The following is a 27,961-nucleotide window of genomic DNA, read 5'->3' on the forward strand; positions in this document are numbered from 1 at the left end:
CTTATTTTATGTCCAAGCCAAAAATCACTTATAAAAGTAAAAAATGTGGATGCCACAAGTGACAATAAAATATTCAAGGCCACAGATAGAAGTCACCAGCTTACAAGAAAATACTGAGAGGTAGAGCAAATTAAAAAAATAGAGATATGCAATAAAGCCGCCTCTGCCTATGTTAGGAAATAGCAAATGCATAGGTATTAAAATGATAAAAGCTCTTCATACTTGCTGCATTTCTGTCTTCTCTGTCACAGGAATTCACCATGTATCATGCTACAAAATTCAGTGAATAAGATGAAGTGATAAGTGTAAGGCCTTGACATTAGGGCAAGTTTAATTTCCTTTTCATTTTATAGAAGAACAGAAAAGGAATACAGAACATGAAATGCTTATCTTTCCATTCAAATACTGGCTTTTAAGTGTTTCATATATACTGTGTTGGCACAAAGAGGGTAGAAATATGAAGACTGATTAAACCCAAACTTCCAACTCAGAAGGTTTTACATCTAGAAAGCTAAGAAAAGGTAAAATTTTTTACCATTTTAAAAATCAAATGCTTAAGGCAGGTTTTAAAAATTGTGATGAGAAAAAAAATTGGTAAAACAGCAAAGAAAGATACTAAACAAAATCTCCTGGTTTCCTTTAGAGTTTCTTTTTTTCTGTTTATTTTTCCAAATTGCATTTTACAGTAGAAATGCAGACCCCTCTGGAGAGCTATGGCTCAATACTGTTTGGTGCTCTCCTCTTAAGACATCATCTTCTTACACTCCACTGAACAGAACACCATCCCTTCTACTGGCATGAACTTCTGCCCAATGAGACACTTGCTGCAGCAAGAGCACAGAAAGCATTCTGTGGACGCGTGCCAACTGAAGTTGTTATAGGTCACCCGCTGTACTTCTGGATCAATGGCATTGTGGCATCCTTGACATACCTGTTAGTCAATTATACAAAGAAAAGAGGATTAGAGCTCAAACTGTGATGGTAACATTTTCATGTGAGAACAAGCTCAGTGCATTTCTCCAGATGGTAAATTAAACTGAGAACGAGAACTTCAAAGACAGACAACCGAGAATGACCTTCTAGTTAACCCTCAGAGCCAACAACTGTCACTGCAGGTCTACATGCGGAGCACTGAGAAATAACAGGTGAAGTCCAAACAGGATGTCCCTACAGTGTTCAAGGCAGAGAGTCTTAATGGCAAGTTCCAAAGCAGTGTGTTTGGTCCCAGCATATTCTATTAGATTGCACATTTTTAGTAATTATTAGGAAAATTTTTTTATGGTTTTTTCCTATACCACCAAATGCTGGCAATGATGTGGAACAACAGGAACTCTCATTCACTGCTGGTGGGGATGCAAAATGATACATCCAATTTGGAAGACAGTTTCTTATAATGAAACTAAACATACTCTCACCACACAACCCAACAATCGTGCTCCTTGCTATTTCCCTAAATGAGTTGAAAACTTAGGTGCATACAAAAACCTGTGCATGGATGCTTTATTTGTAACTGCAAAAACTTGGAAGCAACCAAGATGTCCATCGGTTGGTAAATGGATAAACTATGGTACATTCATACTATTCAGAGCCAAAAGGAAATGAGCTATCAAGCCAGGGAGGAACCTTAAATACACATTATTAAGTAACAGAAATGCTACATACTCTGTAATTCCAACTATATGACAATCTAGAAAAAGCAAAACTATGGAGATGCTACATACTCTACAATCTGGAAATGCTACATACTCTATAATTCCAACTATATGACATTCTAGAAAAAACAAAACTATGGAGAAAATAAAAAGATCAGTGGTTTCGAGGGCTAGGCAGTGCAGGAGGCAGACAGGGAGGTGGGAGAGATGAATAGGCAGAGCACAGGGGGCTTTCAGGCCAGTGAAAATATTCTATATGATATGACAATGCTCAATACATGTTATTTGTCCATTCTATACATTTGTCCAAACCCACAGAATACACAATATCAAGAATGAACCCTAAGGTAAACTATGGATTTAGGATGATTATGATATGGCCATACAGATTCACCTTGGTAAAAACGTACTATTCTAGTGAATGATATTGATATTGCATAAGGCTGTGCATATGTGGGGGTAGGATGAATACAGGAAATCTCTGTATCTCTCTCTCAATTTTGTGGTAAACCTAAAACTTCTCTTAAAAAAAAAAAAAATCTTAAAAAAAGATTTTTTTCTCATTCATTAAAGCTTTGAAGTGGTAATTTTACCAATCTTATCTATGACATGAGATTAATAATACCAGGAATTACTAGACTGTAGTAAATGAAAATCATTGTCCAAGTAATTAAAGACTATATAAATGAGTTCCCATTGTGATTCAGCAGTAAGGAACCCCACCTGTATCCATGAGGATGCAGGTCCAGTCTCTGGGCCCACTCAGTGGGCTAAGGATCCAGTGTTGCTGTGAGCTGTGGTGTAGGTCACAGATGAGGCTGGGATCCTGTGTTGCTGTGGCTGTGGTGTAGGCCAGCAATTGCAGCTCTGATTAGACACCTAGCCTAGGAACTCCCATATGCCACAGGTGTGGCCCTAAAAAGCAAAATAAATAAACAAATAATTAATGAATTAAAGCATGCTATATTATAAAGCTAAACAATTCAGAGATTCTCTCATTCTCTCTCTCTCTTTTTTTTTTTTTTTTGCTTTTTTAAGGCCGCAGGTGTTGCATATGTAAGTTCCCAGGCTAGGGGTCTAAGCCACAGCTGCTGGCTTATACCACAGCCACAGCAACATGGGATCTGAGCCACATCTGCAAGCCTACACCACAGCTCATGGCAACGCTGGATCTTTAACCCACTAAAAAGGCCAGGGATCGAGACTGCATCCTCATGGATACTAGTTGGGTTCATTTCTACTGAGCCACAACGGAAACTCCTCTCATTCTTTTTAATCATCTGTGGTTATCCTTCCCAATAATGACTGCAAGTAATGGAGAGAAGCTTGTAACAATTAAATAAAGTAGTTTTACAAGTCTTAGCTATGAGACAGGAGATTAACACCAATAATTTAAAACTTTATTCAGTAAATATGTGAGTACCTACTGTTTTGTTTTAGTGTTGGAAATAGAACAGGAAAAAAGCAGACAAAATTCCTACCCTTATGGAGTTTACATTCCAGTCCTTGAGACGAAGGTCACACACCCTACAATAAAATGTCCTTACAAAATAACCTTCTTCTGTAGAGAAATTATTGCAATAATGTTCAGAAAAGTGTTTTTTTAGCTAAATTATGTTTCAGGCCACATGGTGATTCAACATCTTCTCCCCAGGTATAAGGAAGGCCATGCTGACTCAAAAGCAAATGAGAAATGTTAAAACAAGTCAGTCACTCAAACACTTCCTAAGTGTAGACACTGAGAGTATGAAAAAAAAAGAGGGAAGCTCTATCCTCAAGCTGTTAACAGTCTTGTGGCAGAGACAGACGAGTGATATTAACAATTATACACATGAAGGCAAGCACACACACAGAGCCCCATGGGAAGAGAAGCATCCAGCCAACAAGAGAAAGGCATTGAGCTTGGGGCTGGAAATCAGAAAAGCCATTCTAAAAATTTAGGTTTACCTGAGTCTGTTGGAATGTTCAGGTATAGTCAGGTAAAATGGGGAATAGGAGGGTATAGCAAAGGAATTAGTGTGAGCAGAAGACAAAGAATAGTGTATAAATGAGAAAATGCGGGTAACTTGTGGAAATGTATGATCTGAGTTTGATAACTAGTAGAAGCAATTATGCAAGAAGGGGCTGGATCTATTAAGCAAAGGCTTAAAGATGAGATTTTCATTTTTGAAAGATTATCTTCCATCATTATGGAATGAGAATGGAAGTAGGGAGAACCAATTTGAGGTCACTACAATAACTCAAATGACAAAAAGAGCTGAAGAAGAGTAGCTGTAACTATGAGGATCTGAGATACACTGATAAGGCAGAGTTGATAGAAAATGATAGCTGATAAATTATACCTGGGGGTGATGATGGATAAAGGCTGAAAATTAGCACTGACATCAAAACTTGTTGCCTTATTGTCATAGTATATTCCTAGAACTTTATAAATGTCACTTACTCCTTAGCCAAGACTCTCCTCTATTTTATAGCTCAGAGGGATCTTTAACTAGTACTTATTTTTCTGCATATAAAGTAAATGCCCATCCTTTGATACCCTTAGGATTATAAGCTTTACCATAAATGCTCAAATATTTTTTTATCTACTCTTATCTAATTTATCTGTCTCCGGACTACCATATAATAGATGCTCCTTGTAAGCAGGGTAAATCCAATATATTTATATATATACTCTCACATTAAAAATTCAGATGTTTGCCTCATGCAAACAAATCTAAATATGCAGGGCAAATTCTGTTATAAAGTTTTGTTACATATGTCATTTGAATCTATACAATTACTATACAATCTCCAAGTAACCAACACTAAGCCCTAGGGGGTGATCTGGTAACATGAACAGCAACAAATACTGAAATAGAGCTAAAGAATGTGATGAACCACACCTAAAATGTTAATTTAGTTGGAATCTGATCTGTATAATGAAAATCAATCCACATCATTCCCATTAAGGAACTTTTTGTTTGGCGGAGATTTGATTATCAAATAGCACTTTATAGTGTAAACTGTGCAGGTAGAAATCTTGAGGTGGTTCATCACAGGCAGCGCATATATTGTTTTTGAAGTACCTGGATTTTAATACCCTATGGTATGGAATCACAGCTTTCTGACTTAAAAGTATTACTTTCTGTTTCTCCTTTGTAAGAGGCTTAATTAAAGCAGGTCAAGGCTACCACATCCCAAGGAGGCCTCTTACCACAGCATGGTTCTTCACATAGCAGGGCTTGCACACGGGCTTGTCATTGACCATCACATATATTTCCCCAGCTAGGATGTTGTCACAGTCAAAGCAGCAGAAGTGTTTCAGATGCCAGTTTTGGTTTTCTGCTTGGGTATACTCATTGCTGAATATCAGCTGGGAAGAAGATGAAAATAAGATGAATTATGCTTTTTCCATTTTTGCCACAAATGACTAAGCCTGAGGTTATTTGAACCAATAAGAGATTCAGATCTATAAGGAGTATCAGCCTATTTTCTTCAGTTTGAAGCCTAAAAATAACCTAAAGCTTAAACTTGGGTGATTATTAGTTTAGTTCAAGTCCACCTTTTATGCTTCTGGATAGTCTTTCATTAGTCTACACAACACGGACACACAGAATGACTGAAATTAAGTTTTTCATTCAACTTCTTTGGATGTAAATAAAGCAACTTGATGCTTGGTTAATTCACGCTGCCTTCTTGCTAAGGGCAGCTGGGTTGGCATAGTGAAGGGACTGCACAGGGGTGCAAAAAGGGGCCCCAGAGAACATACCTCATCACAGCCAGCACACCGGGGTTTCTCACTGTCACAGTAATGTCTGCCACAGTATAGCTTGTCATTTTTCCAGAAATAAATCATGTCGACCAGGAGTTCGTGGCAGGTACTGCAGACAAAACAAGCTGGGTGCCACAGTTTATCATAGCCAGCCCTTTCAGCATAGATAGCTGGGTCTCCTTCTTTCATACTTAGTTTGCAGCAATAGCAGGACTGAAAGGAAAACCAGCCAAAACAATCTAGTCAAGCTAAGACTAGTATTTCTCATCAACAGTTTCAGTAGAAATGCAGAGAAACTACTTTCAAAAAAAATAATTTCTACTGAAATTAGTAATCTGTCCATGTAGGCAAAACAGTGTTACTATTTCTGTGAAGGCAGGCAAATCTCTTGGCTTTCTCCAGCCTCCTCAAACCTAATTCTGGGCACCCTCTGTGTAACAGAGCATTGTTTACTGAATTAAGCCACTTATGGAAAAAGGCTAATAGTAATTTTCATCTCAATTTTAAGTAGTTCTCTCAAAAATGATTACCACAGAACTTATTAGTTCTTTATTTTTTGTAAATACAGGACTAAGCCTTGTTGGTTGATGTGCTAACTGAATCTATGAAAAACACATTACAGTAAGTTTAATTTCTTACTTTTTTGTTCATCTCTGCCACAATTTTCTTCTACTTTCAAAGCATTAAAAAAAAAAGACTTCGATTTCCCTATGTGAGATTTCAAAACAATATAATTGACTATATATCCACCTAAATTTAAGTTTAAATTGTAGGCACATTCTCATAAGCAAAACTGAATTAACCTAATATATTATATTCTTATATATGGGAAGAGCTAAACAATTAACATCAAAATTATGTTTAGAAACAGATTCTAAATTGTATGCTGTACTCCATCCAGTGCAACGCCAATGCTAACTACCATGTATACATAAAAATCACAAGTATCTTTGGCAACAAATAATCAGAAAATGTGGTTTTATACCAAAGTTTTACACATGATGATTCTCTAAAATAAACCTAAACTGAATTATAATTCAATGCATGTCCCTCATCTACTCCCATGTGGAAATGGAGGAATGCTACCACTCCACCCCTACCCCCCAATTCAAAGAAATGGAATGAATCTGTAAAATACACCAATTGGGTCAACACTATGGCTGCTTCACTTACATACTGAGTTGTTTTATGTTCGGCTGATTTGTCTTCCATGGCCCCCACTGCTGATGTGGTGCTTCTGTCCCCACCAGGAATGCACATTCTGTTGGGGCCTTGAGCATTCATCTCACGGGGAAGTTTCACATCTCCTACTCCTAGAGCCTCGCTCTTATATTTCTTCACAAACTGCTCCATCTCCTTCACCTCTTTGGGAGACAACTCATGGCACTTTGAAGGGTCCTGGTCATGTGCAGGGAGTTGCTTGGCCAACTGCTTCTTCCGGTACTGTGCCCCCTCTGAGCCTGCTACTGGCTGCTTCTCCTTGGGCAGCATCTGCATGTACTGCCTGGCCTAGACCACAAGGAGACCAGTGTTAACTAGGTGATGCCTTGGTCATAAGATAAATAATATTTCATAGCAGTCATCAAAAGCAAGTTAATGAAGAAGTCAGTATATCCATTAGTAACAACTGATCTTCATAATGTAAATATCTTGATATGTTAACATATTAAAAAGTGGTACATTAAAGAGATTTAGGTCAGTAAAAATGAACACATCTTTCTTCATGAAATTAAAGCTTTTTTCCAATTTGTAAAAAGACTTGGGTTACTAATGTTCACTTAAGTGTACAACTGTATAATTGCAAGAGAAGAGAATTTTTTAGGTAGCATGTTTAGATTGGCCTAAGGTATTTTAATCATTCTAAGAAAATGGTATCACTCTAAGTCACTTTGATGATTTGGCTAATTTTCTTAAAAGAGTTCCAAATGTCTCATCTAGTTGTTACAACAGTGGAAGAAGCCTGACACAAAATTGCATTTTTTTTTGCCTTACATAATTAAAGAATACAGTGCTGAATATTTTGAGTTCTAAAAAATGAAATTCTATTCCTTAGCTATTCTTAACTATCTTAAGAGAAATCTTCTCAAGAATAAAAGTTATTAGATTTATATAAAACGCTTCTCAATCTAATTATTAAAAATGTCAGACCATATCTTTGAAAAGGTTAACATAGAATACCTAGCTAGTCAGAAGAATTCTATGAGGTATCTAATCTTACTTTCAAAAGACTAAGTAATGGGAAGTCAAAGTAATGGGAATCCTGGAAAAACAATAGACCTGAGGTCAATTAGGTCACGAAAGGAATTGCCCTGAGTAGGTAGCCCAAGAACATTAATAAAGGGACTTCCCTCCCCTTTATTATTTACCAATGCCTGATTCTGGACAGGAGGAGCCCATTCATAGGTAACTGTATTGATGGAGATATTCTTCTTGGCAGCAACTGGATTCGTCAGTATCATAACATTGCGTTTATACATGGGAATTCCGTCTGATTTTAGCTTTGCAATCAGGGTGGTATACTTGGTGTCCTCAAAAAGTTTCCCCACTTTTCGGTCCTCTTCGTTGCTCAAGAGGACATCATGCTCTTCTTGGCCACACTTGCAGTTACGACAGATTTTTCTATAATTTTGTAGATAGGTAGACAACGATACATAATCAATCACACTATATACTTTACTCATATTCCATACAATGGTATGCAAAGGCAAGTCTTGGGAGGTGGGTTGTGAGAAATTACAAGTAGCTACCCATAAAATTAAGCAAGGAAACATAAAAATGTACTTTTGTTTTATAAGACTTTGAAAAAGTTAGGTTTTGAATAAAAAGTGCATGCTCAAAGGCACTCATCTGAGGATGACCCTATCTGGTGCTCCTCATTTTCTCACTCATATAAACAAAACAAAATTATAGACAAAATATCCAACTATCACAGCAAGCAGTTTCATAGTTTATTGCATGATAACAGTTACCCACATTCTTTTTTTTTTTTTTTTGTCTTTTTCCGGCCACACTCATGGCATATGTAAGTTCCCAGGCTAGGGGTCAAATCAGAGCTACAGCTGCCGTCCTACACCACAGCCACAGCAATGCTAAATCCAAGCCACATCTGTGGCCTACACTACAGCTCATGGCAATGCCGGATCCTTAACTCACTGAGTGGGACCAGGGATCAAACCCATGTCCTTATGCATACTCGTCAGGTTCATTTCCGCTGAGCCATGAAGGGAACTCCCTCTTTTGTTTTAAGTGAGAAATAAGGAAGTTGGTAACTTTTCTGATCAAGTTGATATAATTTTTTTGGTAATCCTAAATTTAGGTTTAGATTTTCTCATTTCCTTTCCTGTCCCCTTTCCAGTTTCCTCTTCTTTCTTTTCTCATTTACCATTTCCTTTATCTTTCCTTCCCTCTTACTTCTTCAAACATTTAGTGACCACCTATCACGTGCTCCCTTATGTATCAGAAGACAGATGGATGAAAGACTTTGAACTTCTTATAGTTGAAGGACACCAACCCCCTTCCCCAATCTAGTCTGACATGTAAATTTCATTCATGCAACATATATGAGTGTCCATGTGCCAAGCAATGTATTTGATACTAGGACATAATGGTGAAAAAATTGAGCCCAGTTTCTGACATTCTAGAATTTACCATCTAGTGGGGAGACAGACATTAAACAAATACACACACACCCCCCTATAACTGCAGTTGTGATAAGAAAGAAAAGTACAGGATACTCTGAAGGGGTATGATTTTGACTTGGAACTGGTGAGGAAAGAACTCCATATTACTCCATAAGAAAGTGACATTTAGGTTAAGATCTGAAGATGTGTAAAACAGGTGTGAGTTGTGTGTGATTATTTGAGAAGGGATAAAGAAAGAAGAAGAGCCTCCAAACATTCTGGATAAAAAGAGTATCTGTGGTGGTCCTGAATTAGGAAAGAGATTGTGCCCTTAGGTCCCATGATCAGACAAGTCTGGTCTGACTACACTGAGGTAAGTAAACAGGGTAATGACATGGCTAGAGAGGTAAATGAACAGCAGCCAGCATGAGATCATGCAGGGACTTAAAGGACACATTACAAAATTTGGCTTTTATTATAAGAGCAATAAGGAGGCACTGAGGGCTTTTAAATATTAGAATAACATGACTAAATCTATCATTTTCAAAAGTTATAATACTTGCCATGTGGAGAATGGATTAGGGGTAGATATAACTGGAAAAAGACCAATTATATCTACATGTCAATGGTGCATCCAGTTTGCAATGGCATGTTTCTAGGTAACAGGAATTTTACTGTTGCTTCCCAAATGGAATTTACATCCTGGATGGTTATTGTTTTGACCAAGGTAAGACATGTAATAATTCGGACTGGAGTATCTGACAGTGGAGATAAAAAGAAAGGAACAAATTTAAGATATTCTTGAGTGTGAGACTGATTAAACTTTGTGGATATAGTGATGGTGAAGGGAAGGCTGTCTTTTAAAAGATGAACCTGGGTTTCCAGGATGATTAAGTTGGTAGAATGAATGTAATTTATTAGATCATAATGCAAAAGGACAGATCTGAGGTATGGGGAGAAAAGGTTGGTGAAAGGTATCCAAACTGAAGTATTGGTAAGTTTGAAATGCTTGTGAGACAGGGCAAAGATATTAAGTAGATACTAGGCTATATAAATCTAGTGTTAAAAGCTGTAGCCTGGTAGAAAATATAAATTTGGAAGTTAGGGAATAACATAAAAATGCTCATGAGTTAAACAGATCACTTTCACTGCCCAGGGGAAGAGCAGAAGAAGAAGATGAGGACTCAGGAAGGAGTCTGGTAAAGGAGCATAAGCTAGAAAAGGTGGCAGAGGAAAACAAAGAAGTAGAGAGACTCTGTGGGGTTACAAACATAAGCTGGAACTAAAATACAGGACAAGGATAGCATATAAGTTAGAGGAATCTGAGAGTTTTAAAGAACAATTCTAATATCTTTACATTGTTTAGGAAAATACCAAAGATACAGTTTGACATTAGATGTTGTTAAGCATGTATGTTAAAATATCTAGATAACTAAAGAAATACAACTTCTAAGCTAATAGAAGGAATGAAAATATATATTAAGAAATACCTAGTCAAACAGAAGACAGTAAGAGAGGAGAAAAAATAAACTTAAGAAATTAGGACATATAGGAGTTCCCGTCGTGGCACAGCAGAAACGAATCTGACTAGGAACCATGAGGTTGCGGGTTTGATCCCTGGCCTCGCTCAGTGGGTTAAGGATCTGGCGTTGTTGTGAGCTGTGGTGTAGGTCGCAGACCTGGCTTGGATCTGGCATTGCTGTGGCTGTGGTGTAGGCTCGTAGCAACAGCTCTGATTAGACCCCTGGCCTGGGAACCTCCATATGCCACGGGTGTGGCCCTAAAAAGACAAAAGACAAAAAAAAAGAAAGAAAAAAAAAAGAAATTAGGACATATAGAAAGCACAAATTAAGTGGTTGATATAACCCAAACATATCAATAGTCACAAGAAATAGATTCAGTTCTCCAATTAAAAGACAAAGGTGGGAGTTCCTTTCATGGTGAAGCAGAAACGAACCCTACTAGTATCCATGAGGATACGGATTTGATCCTTGGCCTTACTCATGGGTCAGGAATCTGGCGTTGCTTGAAACTGTGGTGCAGGTTGCAGATGCAGCTCAGATCCCGTGTTGCTGTGGCTATGGTGTAGGCCAGCAGCTGTGGCTTCAATTCGACCCCTAGCCTATGAGCGTATGAACTTCCATATGCCACAGGTGCAGCCCTAAGAAGCCAAAAAAAAAAAAAAAGACAAAGGCTTTCAGAAGGATAATACAACGAAGTTAAACTATATGCTATTTTTAAGAAATGCTTACATTTTAAGCACAAAAAAGATGATAATATATGGATACAAAAAGATAAACCAGGCAAACACCAGCAAAATATAAGTTAGATACCTGTATTATTATCACACAATGTTTTTTCCTTTAATGAGTATTAAAGAAAGTCACTACATAGTAACAAACATTTAAAACACCTCTAAGATTTAATAATTCTGAACTCAATACAGCCTAATAATCTAACTTCAACAATAATATAACAGAAATATAAGAAATTAATGAACAAACCCATTCTTATAGTGAGACTAAAAAATTAGAAATAAGGATTTGAATAACAAGGAGTTCCCGTCGTGGCGCAGTGGTTAACGAATCCGACTAGGAACCATGAGGTTGCGGGTTCGACCCATGGCCTTGCTCAGTGGATTAAGGATCCGGCGTTGCCGTGAGCTGTGGTGTAGGTTGCAGATGCGGCTCAGATCCCGTGTTGCTGTGGCTCTGGCATAGGCTGGTGGCTATGGCTCTGATTCGACCCCTAGCCTGGGAACCTCCATATGCCAAGGGAGCGGCCCAAGAAGTGGCAAAAAGACAAAAAAAAAAAAAAGATTTGAATAACATAATTATCAAGCTTGATCTAACAGATACATACAAATATTAGATCCAATGACTGGAGAACATACACTTTTGTAATAAGTATTTGAAACACTATGAAAAACTGAACACTTCCTATGCCATGGAGCAAATCTCAAGAAATGCCCAAGGACTGATCATTATCTGAACAAAATGCAATTATGTTAGAAATCATCAGAAACAAAGTAACTACAAAGTAGTTTCAAAAAATACTCCTAAAAAATTCAATGTTGAAAGAAAAAAATCACAATAGAAATTAAAAAAAAAATTGGGGGGAAAAGAAAATAAAACTATTACTTCCTGAAATTTGCAAGACACACTTAAAGAGACTCTGAGGAAGAAATTTATAATTAAGGTATGCTCAAATTAGAAAGAAAAATAAAAATTAATAAGCTAAGTGTTTAACTCAGGAAGTTAAGAAAAATTCAGAGTGAGCCTAAAATGAAAGGAAGGAAGCAGAAGCTGATAAAGTAAATGTTTGCTTCTCATTAGATGCAAAAAAAAAAAAAAAGATTCAATACATTTCAGCGTTTCTTCTGACTACATTTTAAAAGTAATTTTAGCTGTTGAAGTGAATTATACAGGATTTTAGAAAGGATTTCTGGAAGAAACCCACAAGCACTTAGTAGCTATCATACTTAGTGCATTCATTTTAGGATCTGAAGCAAAGAAAGCAACCTTGCCATTGCTACTTCATTCACTTTGTCCTGTGGGTACTAATCAGAGCAGTAAGAAAGTTCAAAGAAATAAAAGTTATAAGGATTCATCAGAAAGGAAGAAGCTAAACTGTTGGTAATCACAGATGCTATGATTGATCATATAAAAATGTATTAGCATTAATAAGAGTTTAATAACTTCTGGATTTAAAATTAATATAAATCATTAGATTTCTCTACATTGGAAAATTAGAAAAAAAAACAACTAAAAACTCTTGACTCTCTTTGTCAGATATTAAATTATTAAATAATTACAGATTTTCATGTTCTATTTTTGTAAGGTATCAAACTAAAAACATTAGATCTGACTTACAGTCCCAGAAAGAGACAGAGAGAGAGATACAGAGTCTGAGATATGAGAGGTGGGGAGGCAAACTACTTTCCTTGTGCACACATTGGTCAAAATTCTTTATTTGGTGAGAACTGGCTCAGGGCTTCATATATTCTAGTTGAGCTATAAAAGACTCTTGAATTTGGTTATCTCATACTTCCATCTGGTGGAAAGGAACATATTATTCTACTACAGCGTGTTCTTCATTCTTATTCTTTGGTTAACAACAACAATATAATTCTTCATAAAACTATCACGCTGCTTTTGGATCAAGCTTAAAATCACTACTTCCTAAAGGGAAAGAGGTGGGTTGGGAATTTAGGTCTTAATATAGATAAACAGATCCTTATGTGGCTGTGAACTATGGCATGCATCCTAATAATTAGCAAAGTGATTGACTGAAGAAGGAAGTAATAATGTTGCAAGGATGTAATGAATACTGGATTTTCTTGGAAAATGTTTATTATCCAGTTCTACACTAGAGCAACATGTACACCATGAAATGAGAGGAGTTAAACTCTAGAATTTGAAAGACAAATAGTAAAAGAGTAAGTGAAATAAAGCCTGCTGGTTTTCCAAAGCACAAACTATGACAAACTGTTGCATGGCTAAATCAACTGTATTTACTATATATAAAAAAGGCATATTAACCAATGATATGAGAGCCATCTCTATATTTTTTCTTATTATTTGTCTTGGCTATTCTTAGAAGATTTATATTCTGAGAAAATCTATATTGCCTATCCACCACTTCACCTACTCGACATATCTTTATTAAGCAAGTAAAATCTGGTGAAAACAATACACCAATAGCAGCAGTGATGAGGGAAAAACGAGTAGCTAAAGAAGTCAGACCATGCTCGATTATCGGTTTTCTATGTGGGGAAAAAACCTGTGGTTGATTAATGATAGTTTTTAAAATCACAAATATATCATAAGCCTCATTTGCATCATCACTCCAACATGGTGACCAATATAGTAAGAGAGCACTTGGTAGGAATATGACCCAAGAAGGGTAGGATGGCTCTTTTAGTGAGAGTTGTCATCACTGAAGCAGCCAGAAGGACCACTTCCCTTCTAGACCCCTAACACCAGAGCTCCATTTCCATAATAAAAAGGGACAACTACAAACCACTAGGCAAGAAAGAAACCTATAAAATCTGGACCAGGTGCTAAGAGCTATCCGTTGTGGAAATCACACACTGTGTTATTTACTACTTACCCAGGTGAAAAAATGTTTTGGATCCTTATCTTGGAGTTTTACAGTCTACATTGCTCTACATTTGAATCTACCATAGATTAAAATGTTTATTTAATTTAAAATATTTAAACATTTTTATTTTTAGAAATAACTTTTAAAAACTTTTAAAGTATTTAGAAGAAACCAATACATTTATTAAAAGGAAAATTTTGTTGAGGAATTGAGGAAGAAAGGGATCTTGGTATCTAAGAGAAGCCATAAGGATGAGTGGGACATTTACCACATATTTAATTTCAGTCTAATATAATCCATATTCCATCCTTAACAAAACAAAGAACTTTAAAAAACTGATTTTATGTCAACCTTAAACAAAACAAAAACAGGGCAGGAGTTCCTGTTGTGGCTCAGCAGGTTAAGAACCGGACTAGTATCCATGAGGATGCGGGTTTAATCCCTGGCCTTGTTCAATGGGTTAAAGATCTGGCATTGCCATGAGCTGTGGCGTAGGTTGCAAAGTTGGCTCAGATCCCTTGAGTTGCTGTGGCTGTGTCGTAGGCCGGCAGCTGCAGTTCTGATTCGACCCCTAGCCTGGGAACTTCCACATGCTCCAGGGTGTGGCCCTAAAAAGAAAAACAAAAAAAACAAAAACAGCATAGGTGAGCACAGTACTCATGTGCTAGAGGCTGTGTTTGTAAAGTTTGCACAGTATCTTTCCTTAAATGACTCATACATAACTTTTGATGACATATGTAGACAAATAATTTATTAAATTTATTTGAGCTATACCAATTTGATAGCAGTTTGGGGAGAGTATATAAATCAGTTCCCATACTTAACATGGTTCATATCTCTAAATCTTCTAAACTGTCCTAGAGCAATTCACCCCAAACTCTCCATGAAATGTTAATAAAAGTTGTGCTGAGGAAAAAAAAGGAGGAGGGGCGATTCTGAATCAAGTTAGTTTAAAAGTCTTCTTTATGACTTTTAAAAAAATATGTGAGGGTAAATTGGTAAACAGGGAAGCTCAAAGCTGGGGTGGGGGGAGGTTATTTGTACTAAAAGTTCTCTGTACAGAAAAGTTTAACGCTGTTAATACACACACAATCAAATATTAATATGCATGACAAATCAGAACTGTATACTCAAACTTTTATATTACAACTTCAGAGTTCTTGAGTTAAGTCCAGGAGAGAGAGTACCAAAATATAGCAAAAGCACTGCCTCAGAAAAGTAAATTTACAGTTTCAAGCTGAAAGCAGTCAAGAAACTATCCCTCATACCCTCAAGAGAGAAATTGTTGTATCACTATTTGTAAAAATTATTATTTTTCCAAGGCAAGCAGTAGCAACTAGAGTGCTCTGACATGCTGCCAGCATTCACAGTAATTTAAGGGAATGGTCATGGCACAGTTACAAACCAATAATTTAAAAGGGTTGGAAGCTGCCCTTTTACAACAGGGATATACATATATGGACTTAAGCGTGGGCCGCTGTTATAGAATTCAAAGCAAGCATTAATCCATTTATGGTGGGGAATTTTCAGTTTTCAGCTAGCTCTAAACCAATCAGAAATTCTCTGGACAGACATATACTATATTTAAGTAACATTTTTCTTGTAAAATGCAACTGTTTTATTGGAAGGATTTATCAAAGACAAAAGAGTAATTCTATAACATATGATAAATGATTATAAATGACATTACATTCAGTATTCATTTCATTCAATATGAAATAATTGACTATAAAACCCTTGATATGTTGAGACTGTTGTCTTGCATTTCATAAATATCTGTTCTCTCTAAATATTACTTAAAAGTGTGCCTAAAATATAGCAGTTCTTGTATAATAAGTATCAGGCATCTTCAACCTTTTATTTTCCTCTAGTAATTATTGGTGCAATGAAAAAAGGGGAGCTCACAGTTAAAATATTATTGTCCACAAAGATGTCTATGGCACGAAAGTGCCACACTGTAGGGTGGACAGCCTGGTGCAGTCCATAGTTCACTAGGCAGGACGGTGTAAACATGGGTTCTAGTTTCTGTTTTGTCCTGTAGAAAGGGAGTTATATGCATGATTTTTTGGCAAACTTTGGGTCCAAATTCCAGCTCTGCCATCTATAAGCCATGCCTTACTAAGTTATTTAACTTTCCTCTTTAACTTCTCATATCTAAAACAGGAATACTACCTCAAAAGGTATTATGAGCATTAGGTACAATTAGGTAGATAAAGTGCTGTAGTAAGCAGAATTTTAAGAAGTTTCCTCTGACCTTCACCCCTGGTACCCTATTATTATATTACTTTATATGGAAAAGGGCAGGGATTGTACAGGTGTGCCTAATCTAATCACAAGAGCCCTTAAAAATAGTAAGTTTTCTCTGGCTGGGAGCATAAGAGAAATCTGGAGCCATCTGAGGTGCAGAAAGGATTCTAAACACTGTTTTTGGTTTAGACGATAGAGGCTGCCATGTGCTAAGAAATACAAGTGGGTTCTAGAAGCTGACAGTAGCCCCTGGCTCACAGCCAGAGAGGAAACAGAGACCTCGGACTATAACCACAAGAGAATGAATTCCACCAATATAAGAAGAGAGCCTGGAAACAGATTCTTACCCTAGAGTTTTCCGATGGGAGCTCAACCTGGCTCATTTCAGCCTTTGGGAGCCTAAGCAGAGAATTCAGCTAAGTCTGCCCAGATTTCTGACCTGAAGCACAAATGGATGTTGGGCTAATTAACAGGTGGTGTTTTAACCTGCAGAATTTGTAATGTGGCAACAGAAAACTACTGTAAGTGTTTGTTGGTATGCGACACATAGGAGATGTTCATAAATTACATATTTGGTTTGTTTTTCTTTTTAGGGCCGCACCTAGGGCATATGGAACTTCCCAGGCTAGGGGTCAAATAGGAGCTACAGCTGCCAGCTTAACACTACAGCCACAGCCACAGCAATGCAGGACCCGAGCCACGTCTGTGACCTAAACTACATCTCACAGCAACACCGGATCCTTAACCCACTGAGCGAGGCCAGGAATTGAACCCGCATCCTTGTGGATACTAGTCACATTCTTTACTGCTGGGCTACAACAGGAACTCCATTTCTTATTAATAACTTATAGACTCAAACAAGTCACTTTTAACTTTCTTGTTAAAGAACTTGTAGTTCTTTGATCTGTAAGATGAGTTCTGACTAGCAAGTTACAAGTTCCATACGTCTAAGAGTTCATTTTAGCTTTTTGTAATTGTTGAGACACACCTTGAACAGACACCCATGCCTGCTGGATCTCTTCCACTCACTCTCTAGATCCATCCTGCATCCTTATGCACAGTATCCTGTGTCCTAGGATGCTAACCCCCTAGGGACTGCAGCAGTGCACTACCTTGTCTCAACAGTGGAAGGCACCAGCAGGAGGTCTGAGTAATGAAGAAAATAAGAACTAAGTATTTATTCCCTGGCTTCCTAGAAGTGTACAAAGTGCTAAGAAGAAAAATGATTTGCTTTACTTGGGGGTGTGTGGAAGCAGGGAAAGAGGGTGCTATGGACTGAACTGTGTCCCTCTCCAAATTCCTATGTTGAAGCTCTCCCAAAGTGAGTGTATTGGGAGACAAGAACTTCCAGGAGGTAAAATTAAATGAGATCGTAAGGGTGGGGTTCTGACAGGATTGGTGGCCATATAAGAAGAGGAAGAGCTCTCTCTCTCCCCCCATGTGGGCTCACAGAGAAAAGGTCATGGGAAGACACAGCCAGAAGGTGGCCATCTGCACACCAAGAAGCAGTTCCTTACCAGAACCCAACCATCTTGATGCACTGATCTTAGTCTTCTAGCTTCCAGAACTGTAATACAATAAACTTCTGTTGTATAAGGCACCCAGTCTATGGTATTTTGCTATGGAAGCCCAAGCTGACTAATACGGGGAGCAAAGACAACTTCTCAGAGATAGCGCTTGAACTGAGACTTGAAGACAACAGGAAGGACATTTTTGTTTCCAGGTGGTAAAATATAAGGTCTTTCCAGGTAAAGGGAACATGAAACAAGGCACAGAAATTTCAGGAAACAACATGTGTCCAAGTAGTTGAAACAAAGGGTGCTTGAAATGGGAGGGAAGGCCAAAAGAGTTGGCAGAGGCTAGATGCTGAGGTTTATCATCAAAGGCCAAAGACTGCCTCAAGGATCAAGACCAGTGGGAAAGCACTGAAGGTTTTTAAGCTATTGGGAAGAACATAATAATATCTATTTTTAAAAGACTATTCTTGTGGCTGCATAGAAGGTCAGACGAGTAAAAGTGAAGAATAATTAGGCTCTGGTTTTTATAGTGTGCTCCATGAAGCCCTAAGCAACTCAGAAGTCAAGGGTCATCATGAAGATGGGGGAGGAAGCTAAGTGGGCAGGGCCCTCATGTTCACTTCAATCATAGCAGTTCTGTGGTCTGGACCAAATCTGAAATCTTCATTACCTTCAGGACAATGAGCCTTAGAAAGCCTGTAAAAGTCTTCAAAGACTGTACTGAAAATGGCTCACTGGTGGTCAAACGGTCATACCCTCAAGCCTTTCAGTTGTAGGTAGTGAAAAGGTCAAGGAATGATCAAAAATCCCAAGAAATGTGTCTGGACTCATGCCAGGAAGAAGACAGAACTACTATGTAATATCCATCTGGAGAGACTGTATAAACCCAAGCTAGATTAGAGGTTGTGGCAAAGCCCTAGTCTTTCATGGCTCTTCACAGATTATCAGACAACATTCAGGTAAACAGATGAGACTGAGTGGAAAAATTAAAATAAATAAGTGATGTTCACGCCATAGAGATGTACTCTTATTTGACGTTTTAATCCGAAAATATCAGGTAATAGTTATCTGTGATATAAAAATAATACAGATAAAACAAGAACTGCTATAAACTAACCTGCTTTAGAGAAAAGACACCATCACGTAGGAATGAGCTTTAAAAATCTCATCAGCAGTTTTTGGCAACTGTGTAGTCAAACTAGAGTATACTTTAAGACTGTTAAGTAAGAACCATGCCCAGCAGAGGGCAGTGCAGTTCTCCACAAAGCCCACTGAGTTCAAAAGGGAGAGAAAATTAATGCATGAAAACTATTCTGTGGCTGGTGACTTAACCTTTCTAAAACATGACAGACATACTGGCAGACTGTTACGTCCCTTGAAGAGGCAGCACAAGGAAGAGCTATTAAGGTCCTGTTATTTTAAAACTCCCTGAAACATTTTAGCTCCCTATAGATAAAGAAATGTATCATCATTTGGGGAAGGCTAAAGTTCCCATTGCCTTCACTATTTAAAACAACTGTCTTTCCTAAAACTTACCAGCTAAATGAGTTTTTAAAAGAGCCTAATATCTCAAGTTTTATTTGTTTACATTCTCCTTTAACTTACACTGTATACAACTCCAATAGCTGATGATGTTTTTTTATTCTAGAGTGTCTTCTATGGAAATATGCAGTAGGAAAGTGGTTCTCAAGTGAGATACATTCCAACAAGGCAGCTGCTGTCCTTATAATGTATAGCTGATCATTTTAATATTTTTTCTTCCAAAAAGAATGTACTGAATCTTTTTGAACAGTCTTATAAACTACCATTATGGTCTTGATAGCCGCTGAAGAACATTTATCCTCTTTGTGAGAACAGGTTAAAAACACCAATTTTAGGTTTATATGACATGCAATATTACTTTAAAAAAAATACAAATAAGAGCTATATAAAATTCACATTTTTGATTCACTAATATCTGTTCTCCACACATAGTCACTTGATTCAAACCAAGATAATGGCATTGAATAACCATTTTTTTTTACCATTTTTTTAAAACAAGTTTCTAAATTTTTCAGTAGTAAATTTACAGCTGAAAATTTTGAAAAGACCTAAAGTCTACTCACTGACAACTAGGACATGAATTCTGAATTCATCATATTTATTATCATAAATCTACAGATTGATGAGATGTGAAGTTATTAATTTTTAAGAAAATAACAAATAAATTAATAAACAGTCTTTCAATATTACCACAAACTTGTGTGCCACTCAGAAAAGAGACATATTCAGTGTTTCAGTCTCATAGGAAATCTGAAGGACAGCAAAGAAATGTTTCTAAATATAGTTACTATGGCCCAATTAGCTCAAATAATGATAGGAAGACAAAATTGCATTTTTTTAAAAATTTTCTTAGAAAAGAATCTAATAGATCCACAACTCGGCAAACCATGCTGGGTAACTTGTAAGAGATCTCCACTGCCTGAGGAAGCAGTGCCAAAAAGTAGAAATTACTAATGTGGTTGTAGTTTGCAAATCATTACCTCCAGAAGTGCAGTTCAAACCCCTCACATTTTTCTTTGCATTTTAAACAGGGCGCTCCAAATCCTTGCTCGTGACCTAAGCCCATCTGTTAAAGAGAAAACAATACAGATTATTATATTTCTTAAAAATATAAAAAATTAAATACATTACACCTTTAATTCCACTTATCACTCCTGCTGATACAACTTTCAAACAAACCTTTTATGAGTATCACATTGTTTAGTCAGTGATGACACTGGGTATATTATATGGCAATTCCAAGCACATACACAATATTCTTTGTATTCTTACTACCTTTGTCATGAACAGAAAAGCATCCGAATACAACTATATAGAAGATTACAAATACTGCAAGTCACAAAAAGTCATAAATTTATGTCTTTGGCCATTATATGCCCTGTTTATAATAGGTACAAGGAACAGAGGAACTAGAGCTTGGAAAGCAAGCCTGCCCCCAAATGACATTTTTTGGCAAACAAGGAATATGCAAACAATTTTAAGAAATATGATTTAAATATCACTATTTTATTTTTTTGATAAATACGATAATAGAAACAAAACATACTGGATGCCAAGAATAGAGATAAGCACTTATTGAAATCTTACAAAACTTCATAAAATGCTTATAAATTTTATTATTTTCCATTTTAGAGATCACAACTAAAATTTAGGAGGGTTACAGAAATTGCTTAAGATAAAAGTGTTAATAAATAATAGAGAAGAGATTTGACTCCAGGTCTTTCTGACTCCAAGGCCTGTATTCTTATGCCCTGGGTTGGACTGGAAGGGTTGTACTGTTGTACTATAATACTGCCCTTGTTATAGTAAATGATGTGTTTGGTTTTTTTTACTGTATTAAATAATAATCTTCGAGAACTGCTGAGACATGACTTAATAAGTGTGTTGTGGGGGGGGGGGATGCTGCATATTCGGGAAGGACACAGGAAGGCAATGTAAACTCTTTTGTCCAACTACTGATAGTAAAGTAAAAAAGATCAAGTGGCTTTGCATCAGCACATCACCAGTGCCTTAATTATTCTGTATTTTAAATATCACATCAGTGACTGCTGACAAATTTGTTACCATTTAGTGCCTGGAGTAAGAGTTCAAGGCTGAGGGAAAGATTTTTTTCAATGGCTCCCTTTTGTAACTTTATCAGGTTGTGTTTGTCACTATGCAATCAAAACCACATTGTAACTTGTTCCTTGAAAGATCAGCCTGACCACGCCCTGAAGTTTAAATGAAGCCCTTCCTTCTTTTCTGAAGAAAATTACCACATCCTCTTACCATAACTAAAGGCTTATTCAAAGCCAGCTAGCTGGTCCACTCAGCTACTTAGGAGAACCTACAATATTTTTAAGTCAGATTGCTTCATATATACTTTCTAAAGGTGATAAAAATCTATCCAGCATTTAAACTTTGTCACTTTTGCCATGTCTCTATTACCAATTTTCAAAAGATTAAACATGCTCTATATTGTATACCTTAACACTACACAGTGGGTTTTTTTTTTTTTTTAAATCATTTGTCAGTGATGACTATAGTTCACAGCAAGGAAATAAAGTGGGTTATGCAAAAGACAGAGAGTCTAGCTATTTGAGTTTTCTGGTCTTTTGCAACTGGTCTTTTGTAAGGAGCATAGAGTTTTCTCTACTATGATATTCATAGTAAAATGAACAGCAATTCTATAAAAAGGTGAATTCTTCTTCAAGCCCTTTCTAATTTTCCATTACAGGAGAGTTAACAATCCTGGGTCTTCCTGGTATAAGGATTGTGGGCATACCGTGTCCCTTACATCTTTTGCTAAGCTCTGATCCCAAATGAAAATTAAGATTACATTATTAAGGTTTAATCATGGAGTTCCCGTCATGGCTGTCAGGGCTCAGTGGTTAATGAATCCGACTAGGAACCACGAGGTTGCAGGTTCAATCCCTGGCCTTGCTCAGTGGGTTAAGGATCTGGTGTTGCCGTGAGGTGTGGTGTGGGTCGCAGACGCGGCTTGGATCCTGCATTGCTGTGGCTGTGGTATAGGCCAGCGGCTATAGCTCCAATTCAACCCCTAGCCTGGGAATCTCCATATGCCACGGGAGCAGCCCTAGAAAAGGCAAAAAGACAAAAAAAAAAGGTTTAATCATAAACTCCTTTACATATAAATGACAGTAAGAAATACATTTTATCTCATGACAAAAAACATGCACGTGCACACACATACATATGTGTATATACACATGTATATACATACACATGTGTGTGTATATGTATATAAGTGTGTATAAAATTCCGAAACAAAGATTTACTGGCTTATATAATTTGGAGAACTAAGTATGCTTTTGCCTCGAAGTTAAATGGCCATCTAAACTCACACCAGCCTTAACATCTGAATCACCTGGTCTGAATAACACTGGCCTTTATAAACTACAGAAACATATTGAAACCACACCATCTCATTCTCTATTTCTGAATGAAACTTGGAAGCTCAACTAATATAATTAGGCACTTCAATTAGTCAGCAGAGGTTTTACACTAAGGCTTCAGCGTAGCTCACTGCTGATTTATAAAGTCAGCCTTGGATAGGGGTAAGTAGTTTCTTTCCTACCTCTTTTATCTTCTAAAAACAGCTATCAGTTTATTTATTAGAATTATTAGAACCAGTGATGTTTTATGAACATTAACCCTTTAAAAGTGTCTCACATATTCTTAGTGCTGGACAGGCCTAGGCATCCATCCCTGATGTTAGAGATGTGGAAACTAAAATCCAGGAGAGATGATTTGCTCTTGGTCACACGGCTAGTTAACAGTAAGCTAACCTAAAACCCAGTGTCTGCCTTGTGCTGCACAGTGCTGCTGGGACAGACTCTATGAGTGTCCAATGGGAGCCCTTCAGTGCTGGCTCATTTCAGCTTCAAGGAACAGGACTACAAACTCCAAGCCTCTTGTGACAACTCACAGTGGAAATGATTTTGAGAGTTTTAGAATGGAGGCCTTGAGTCAGGCAAGGATGTTGGGAAAGTTCTTTTGAACAAGTGATACTTGAATTGAGCTGGAAAGGATGAGCAGCATCTAACTCAATAAAGAGGAAGAGGAAGTACATTCAAGGCAGAGGGGATACCATATTTGAAGCCTGTGGCAGAAAAGGTATGGTTAGAGCCTAGAACGTCTTACAGCATTTGAGAGGTGACAGAGCCAGCCTTGTAGCAGGGAATTTCCTTCTCCCCCCTTTTTCTTTTCCGAAGGCAGAAATAAATCTCCTGAAACATTTGGCACCATGCCTTAGGCCACCAGGTTTAAAAGAGAACACATTCCCAGAGAGAGGATGAAACTGTAAGGAAGACACTCTAGAGAAAATCCGTACAGACAATGGAGGTGTGGGGATCAGAGGAAAAAGGCCCTCTCAATTTCTGCTAGCCAAACCTCAGGGGGACCCTCAAGGAGACCAGGAAACTCGACTGAGAAAAGCAGAAATTTGAGAAAACAGCTCTGTAGTCTGCCTGGAAAGCTCGGAACGCACTGCTGCAGTGTTCTCCACTCCATCTGGCCTGCCTGAAGGTCAGTTTAATCTCCGCACAGGCTCTTTCCAGCACAGCTTGGGTTTGTGACCACCTGAAGAATCTGTCCCTTCCCAACTTTCCAAACACACAATTTCCTCTTCCCCAAGTGCTCAGACTAAGGAGTATGGGGACTCTGAAAATATCACTAAGAGACAACTAGTAAATGAAAGCGAGTGGAATGAGGTCTTGGCAATATGATACACTCTCTGCTGCTATAACCCAATGGAAGCAGGTCTAATTAAAAATAAACATGCAAATGGAAAAAGCACCTAGTTTTCAAAACCACTGTCAGCAGCTAAAGCGAATGGAGAGAGTTTCATGCTGGCAAAGAAATTACTTTTCTTAGGGGGATTTCATTAAGAAAAACGATTATATAGCTTTCAAATGAAGCTATTAAACACAGCGCAGATGATCCCTAACTTATACCATTTACTGGATGGGAACTTCTTCCATAATCTTACTCTCTTTATCAACCTCTGTTAGGGTACAAAACCACAAAGGCTCTGACTCGAACAACAAATATCTGTGGTTCACACTCCAACCTTTTGTAGATGTGCCTGGTTCCAGACTGAGTTAGAACTCAGAGTGCAATATGTTCTCTAATCCTGTTCAATCCAGTTAAAATGATAAAATTGCAGCCCAGCAGACATATCTCTACTGGTAAAAGGCAACTTTCTTCTGCTTTTGTTCCCACCCCAATTTAGGCATCTAGGCATCTGCTATCTTCCCTTTCACAAGTCAAACATACACCAAATGAAGTAAAATGTACTAATTCTACTCAGAGCCAGAGCTTCCCTTGGCAGTTTCTCAAGATCCATTCCCGGACCCTTTGGGGCAGAGGTCACATGAGCTGGGACTCCCCAACTCTTCCTGGTTTCAGTTTGAAGGTCTGAAATCCCATCTGTCCTAAGGGCTCAGACAATTTCTCTTCCTAGCCTGTACTCAGGATTCCCTTAAGTCTAGGACCCAGAATTCTTATTATATTTCCTCCTTCCCTTTACCTGCAGCAAGGTTTGCATCCTCTGGTCATGGTCCTTCTCCTTTCCTCAAGAGCCATGGTGTTACTCTTAGACATCCAGATCTTAGAGGTTAGTTTCTGAGCTGGAGAATTCTTGATGAGGGTTAAGGACAGGAAAAGTGTTATTTAATGATACCCATGGTGTGGGTGTGGAAAGAGGGGGCAGTTGGTAGAGAGGAAGCGGGGCCCAGAAAGTATTAGCTTCTCAATTAAGGCAGCCTAGCTGTTTAGAAAGTGAAGTTCAGATCCTTGGACTAATATAAACACCAAGATCTGTATGCTCATATGTAATATGACATGAGAATTAGCTATATCAGGTATTAAGGAAATTATCAAGAATTACATGGCTAATCAGAGAACAGTGAAAATGTAGGAAGCATTGGAAGAAAGTCAGGAAAACTGATCTGGTCCTAAAGTATCACTGCCAAGTCCAATGATTTTTAGAAGTCATTTTTCTTCTCTGGGCTCCATCTAGGTAATGAAAGGAATTGAATTCTAGGATGCCTTTTAATTCAAAAATTATGACAAAAATTATGTTACAGATTAAATTCATCTTAGATATTATACAACATGGTCATCTATTCAACATTTAAACACTAAACTAAAAATAATTATTTGAGAAAGCTAAAATATTATTGGCTCTTAAAGGTCAGAATCATACGGAATTCAGCTTGGGAGAGTAGTTTATAAAGTACTCATAAGAAAAAAGTTCTAAGGGATACGACACAGTTCTGTTGCCCATAATTATTTCAGCAGCAAACATGATATAGTATTTCCTGTAGAAACACTTGGTGCCTAAAAACACATGTTTTTCATAAGCACACAAGTGCCAAAGCTGTCTACTTCATATAATTTTAGCAACACATTCCAGCCAGCATCAATACAAGGATATGACAGATTAATTTTTCTTCTTCAGTGTCCAAGAAAACAGGTCTTTTGGATTGACTATATTCGGGAAAACTACAGTCAGGCTTAGGAATACCTATCAAGGTCCTTTAAAAAATAAAAATGAGGTATACTATTTATCCTGAGATACTAGTCAAAGAAGACTTAAATATCCTTAACTAAAGGAACCAGACACTGAGCTTATAAACCCTATGATCTATGCCTCCAAACATCCCTCATCTCCTGCTTATTTTAAAGTAAGAAATGGGAATGGGATCAATTTCTCCATATTCATAATCTCAGGCAACCAGTTAGGTTGGCAACATTTCAGGTGACCCTTCTGACCCAGGAAAAGGTATTGCATGTCAGATACTTTAAAGAAAAAGGAAAGAAGAGTAGGGAACATCTGGTATTTCAAACATAGTCTAAGTTGATTTGGCTACAATTTGCATCTGGAAGATGTTATTCAGTATTCATGGTGAGATCATATGATTCATGCTGTTTTCATAATCAAATTTCCCTCTGGAGCAAAAAATCATATGTGGTTACTAAACAAGCAAGTGTTACTAAGATTTCTTTAATCATCATGGAATGAAGCTGACCAAGGTAGATTATATGAAATACACATATACTCTTTCTGTGCGTGTCTCTTCATCTACATATATATATCTATATATATATAGATATATATATGGATACATTCATATAGTCATATTACAATCTTAAGGAAACACTTTAGAATTTGTTCGCACAAATGAATATTCTGAACAAAGGAACTATATAACTAAATAATTCCTCTTAGCACATGGCTCTTTTAGAAACCTAGTATAATCTATGAAGCAGCCCCCCATCATTATATTTGATTAATCTCTGTTATAAGATTTTAAACTATTTTAGATTTTTAGCTCAATGCCTGTATCCCAATATCTACTAAGATTTTTAATAACCACTGTTCCTCTTACCTCACCAAAAACAGTTTAGGTTACTAGAAAGCCAGACTTATATATAACAACAGAGGTACCCTTCAAATTTTATATAGTGTGCCAAGGTTTTTAGGTGAGAATGCAAATAAATAATTTATTGTGATCAGGAGTTACTATTAATTATTCCTAGTAAAGTTGCCATATCTTTTTCTTTGCTCATAAGAACAAAGACTTCCCATCTCTCACTCGTTTAAGATGAAAATAGGAATGAAGAAAAAGTCATTATTATCCACCTACTCACTGAAACTGGAGCCAGGAGGCCTCTTCTTCCTTGTCTAAGCCATGTTTTTTATGCCCAAGTCTTGCTGATCTCTAAGAACTACAGTTGGTTCCCTCATTTCCACTCCATGTTCATGTTCCAACCTCTATCATATCAACCTGGGATCACACTCTCCAAACTGATCACTCCCTTAATAGAACATCAGAGTGCTACTTCTCCCAAAAGTTCTTCTGAATTCCCATCAGTCTTGAGTCAAAATCTATTACGTCATATTTTTTCTATACTATGACTATCGATACATCAGTTTACCCTACTAGACTGAGTTTCTTATTCGTATTTGAATTCCTGGTGCCAGATGCAGAGCCTGAGATTTGTAGAAATGCCAGGAAGTTTTATCTATTTATTTAATACTTGTGTTAATTATCAAACAACCTATGATCTAGTACCCTCATTCCAAGGAATTCCTATTGTTTTTCATAATAAATAAATAAAATATATAAATACATAAATAAATAAGTAAAAGGGCTCTGGCAAGGGTGGTAGTAATAATAATAGCAACAGTAAATATGTATTGAGCAATTATATTGTCAGACATGGTTATAAGATTTTTACAGGGATCATCTCATTTTATCCTAACTATCCTATAAAACTGCTATATCTGCATTTTCATCCAGATGAAGAAACTAAAGCAGAAAACTGTTAACTGACCTAAGGTCAGGTGCATTGCAGCATGCCTGTTTTTAACCACTGGTGCCTAAACATTAGGTAATGAACATGGAAAGACCCTGAGTTAGATATTTATTAATTTTTCAATAGAAAGAAATATAATTTTTAACTTGAGAGCAAAGAGTTACAGCCAAGAATAAAATCAACAATCGAGGGTCTTTAGTT

At 37.2% G+C, this 27,961-nt stretch overlaps 1 protein-coding gene across 1 annotated transcript in view; it reads right to left on the reverse strand.

Annotated features, from left to right (window-relative positions):
- Positions 1-629: 629 nt before the first annotated feature.
- TES (testin LIM domain protein) overlaps positions 630-27,961 on the reverse strand; it is a 38,701-nt gene continuing 11,369 nt past the window's right edge. The window contains exons 2-7 of the mRNA XM_047763240.1: positions 20,416-20,501; positions 7,773-8,025; positions 6,580-6,915; positions 5,404-5,619; positions 4,849-5,007; positions 630-931 (exon numbers count right to left, since the gene is read on the reverse strand). Of these exons, the coding sequence (XP_047619196.1) occupies positions 743-931; positions 4,849-5,007; positions 5,404-5,619; positions 6,580-6,915; positions 7,773-8,025; positions 20,416-20,501 (1,239 nt within the window). The 3' untranslated portion in view covers positions 630-742. The remainder of the gene's footprint in view (positions 932-4,848; positions 5,008-5,403; positions 5,620-6,579; positions 6,916-7,772; positions 8,026-20,415; positions 20,502-27,961) is intronic.

Source organism: Phacochoerus africanus, chromosome 16 (genome assembly GCF_016906955.1).
Source record: "Phacochoerus africanus isolate WHEZ1 chromosome 16, ROS_Pafr_v1, whole genome shotgun sequence".
Taxonomy (NCBI): domain Eukaryota; kingdom Metazoa; phylum Chordata; class Mammalia; order Artiodactyla; family Suidae; genus Phacochoerus; species Phacochoerus africanus.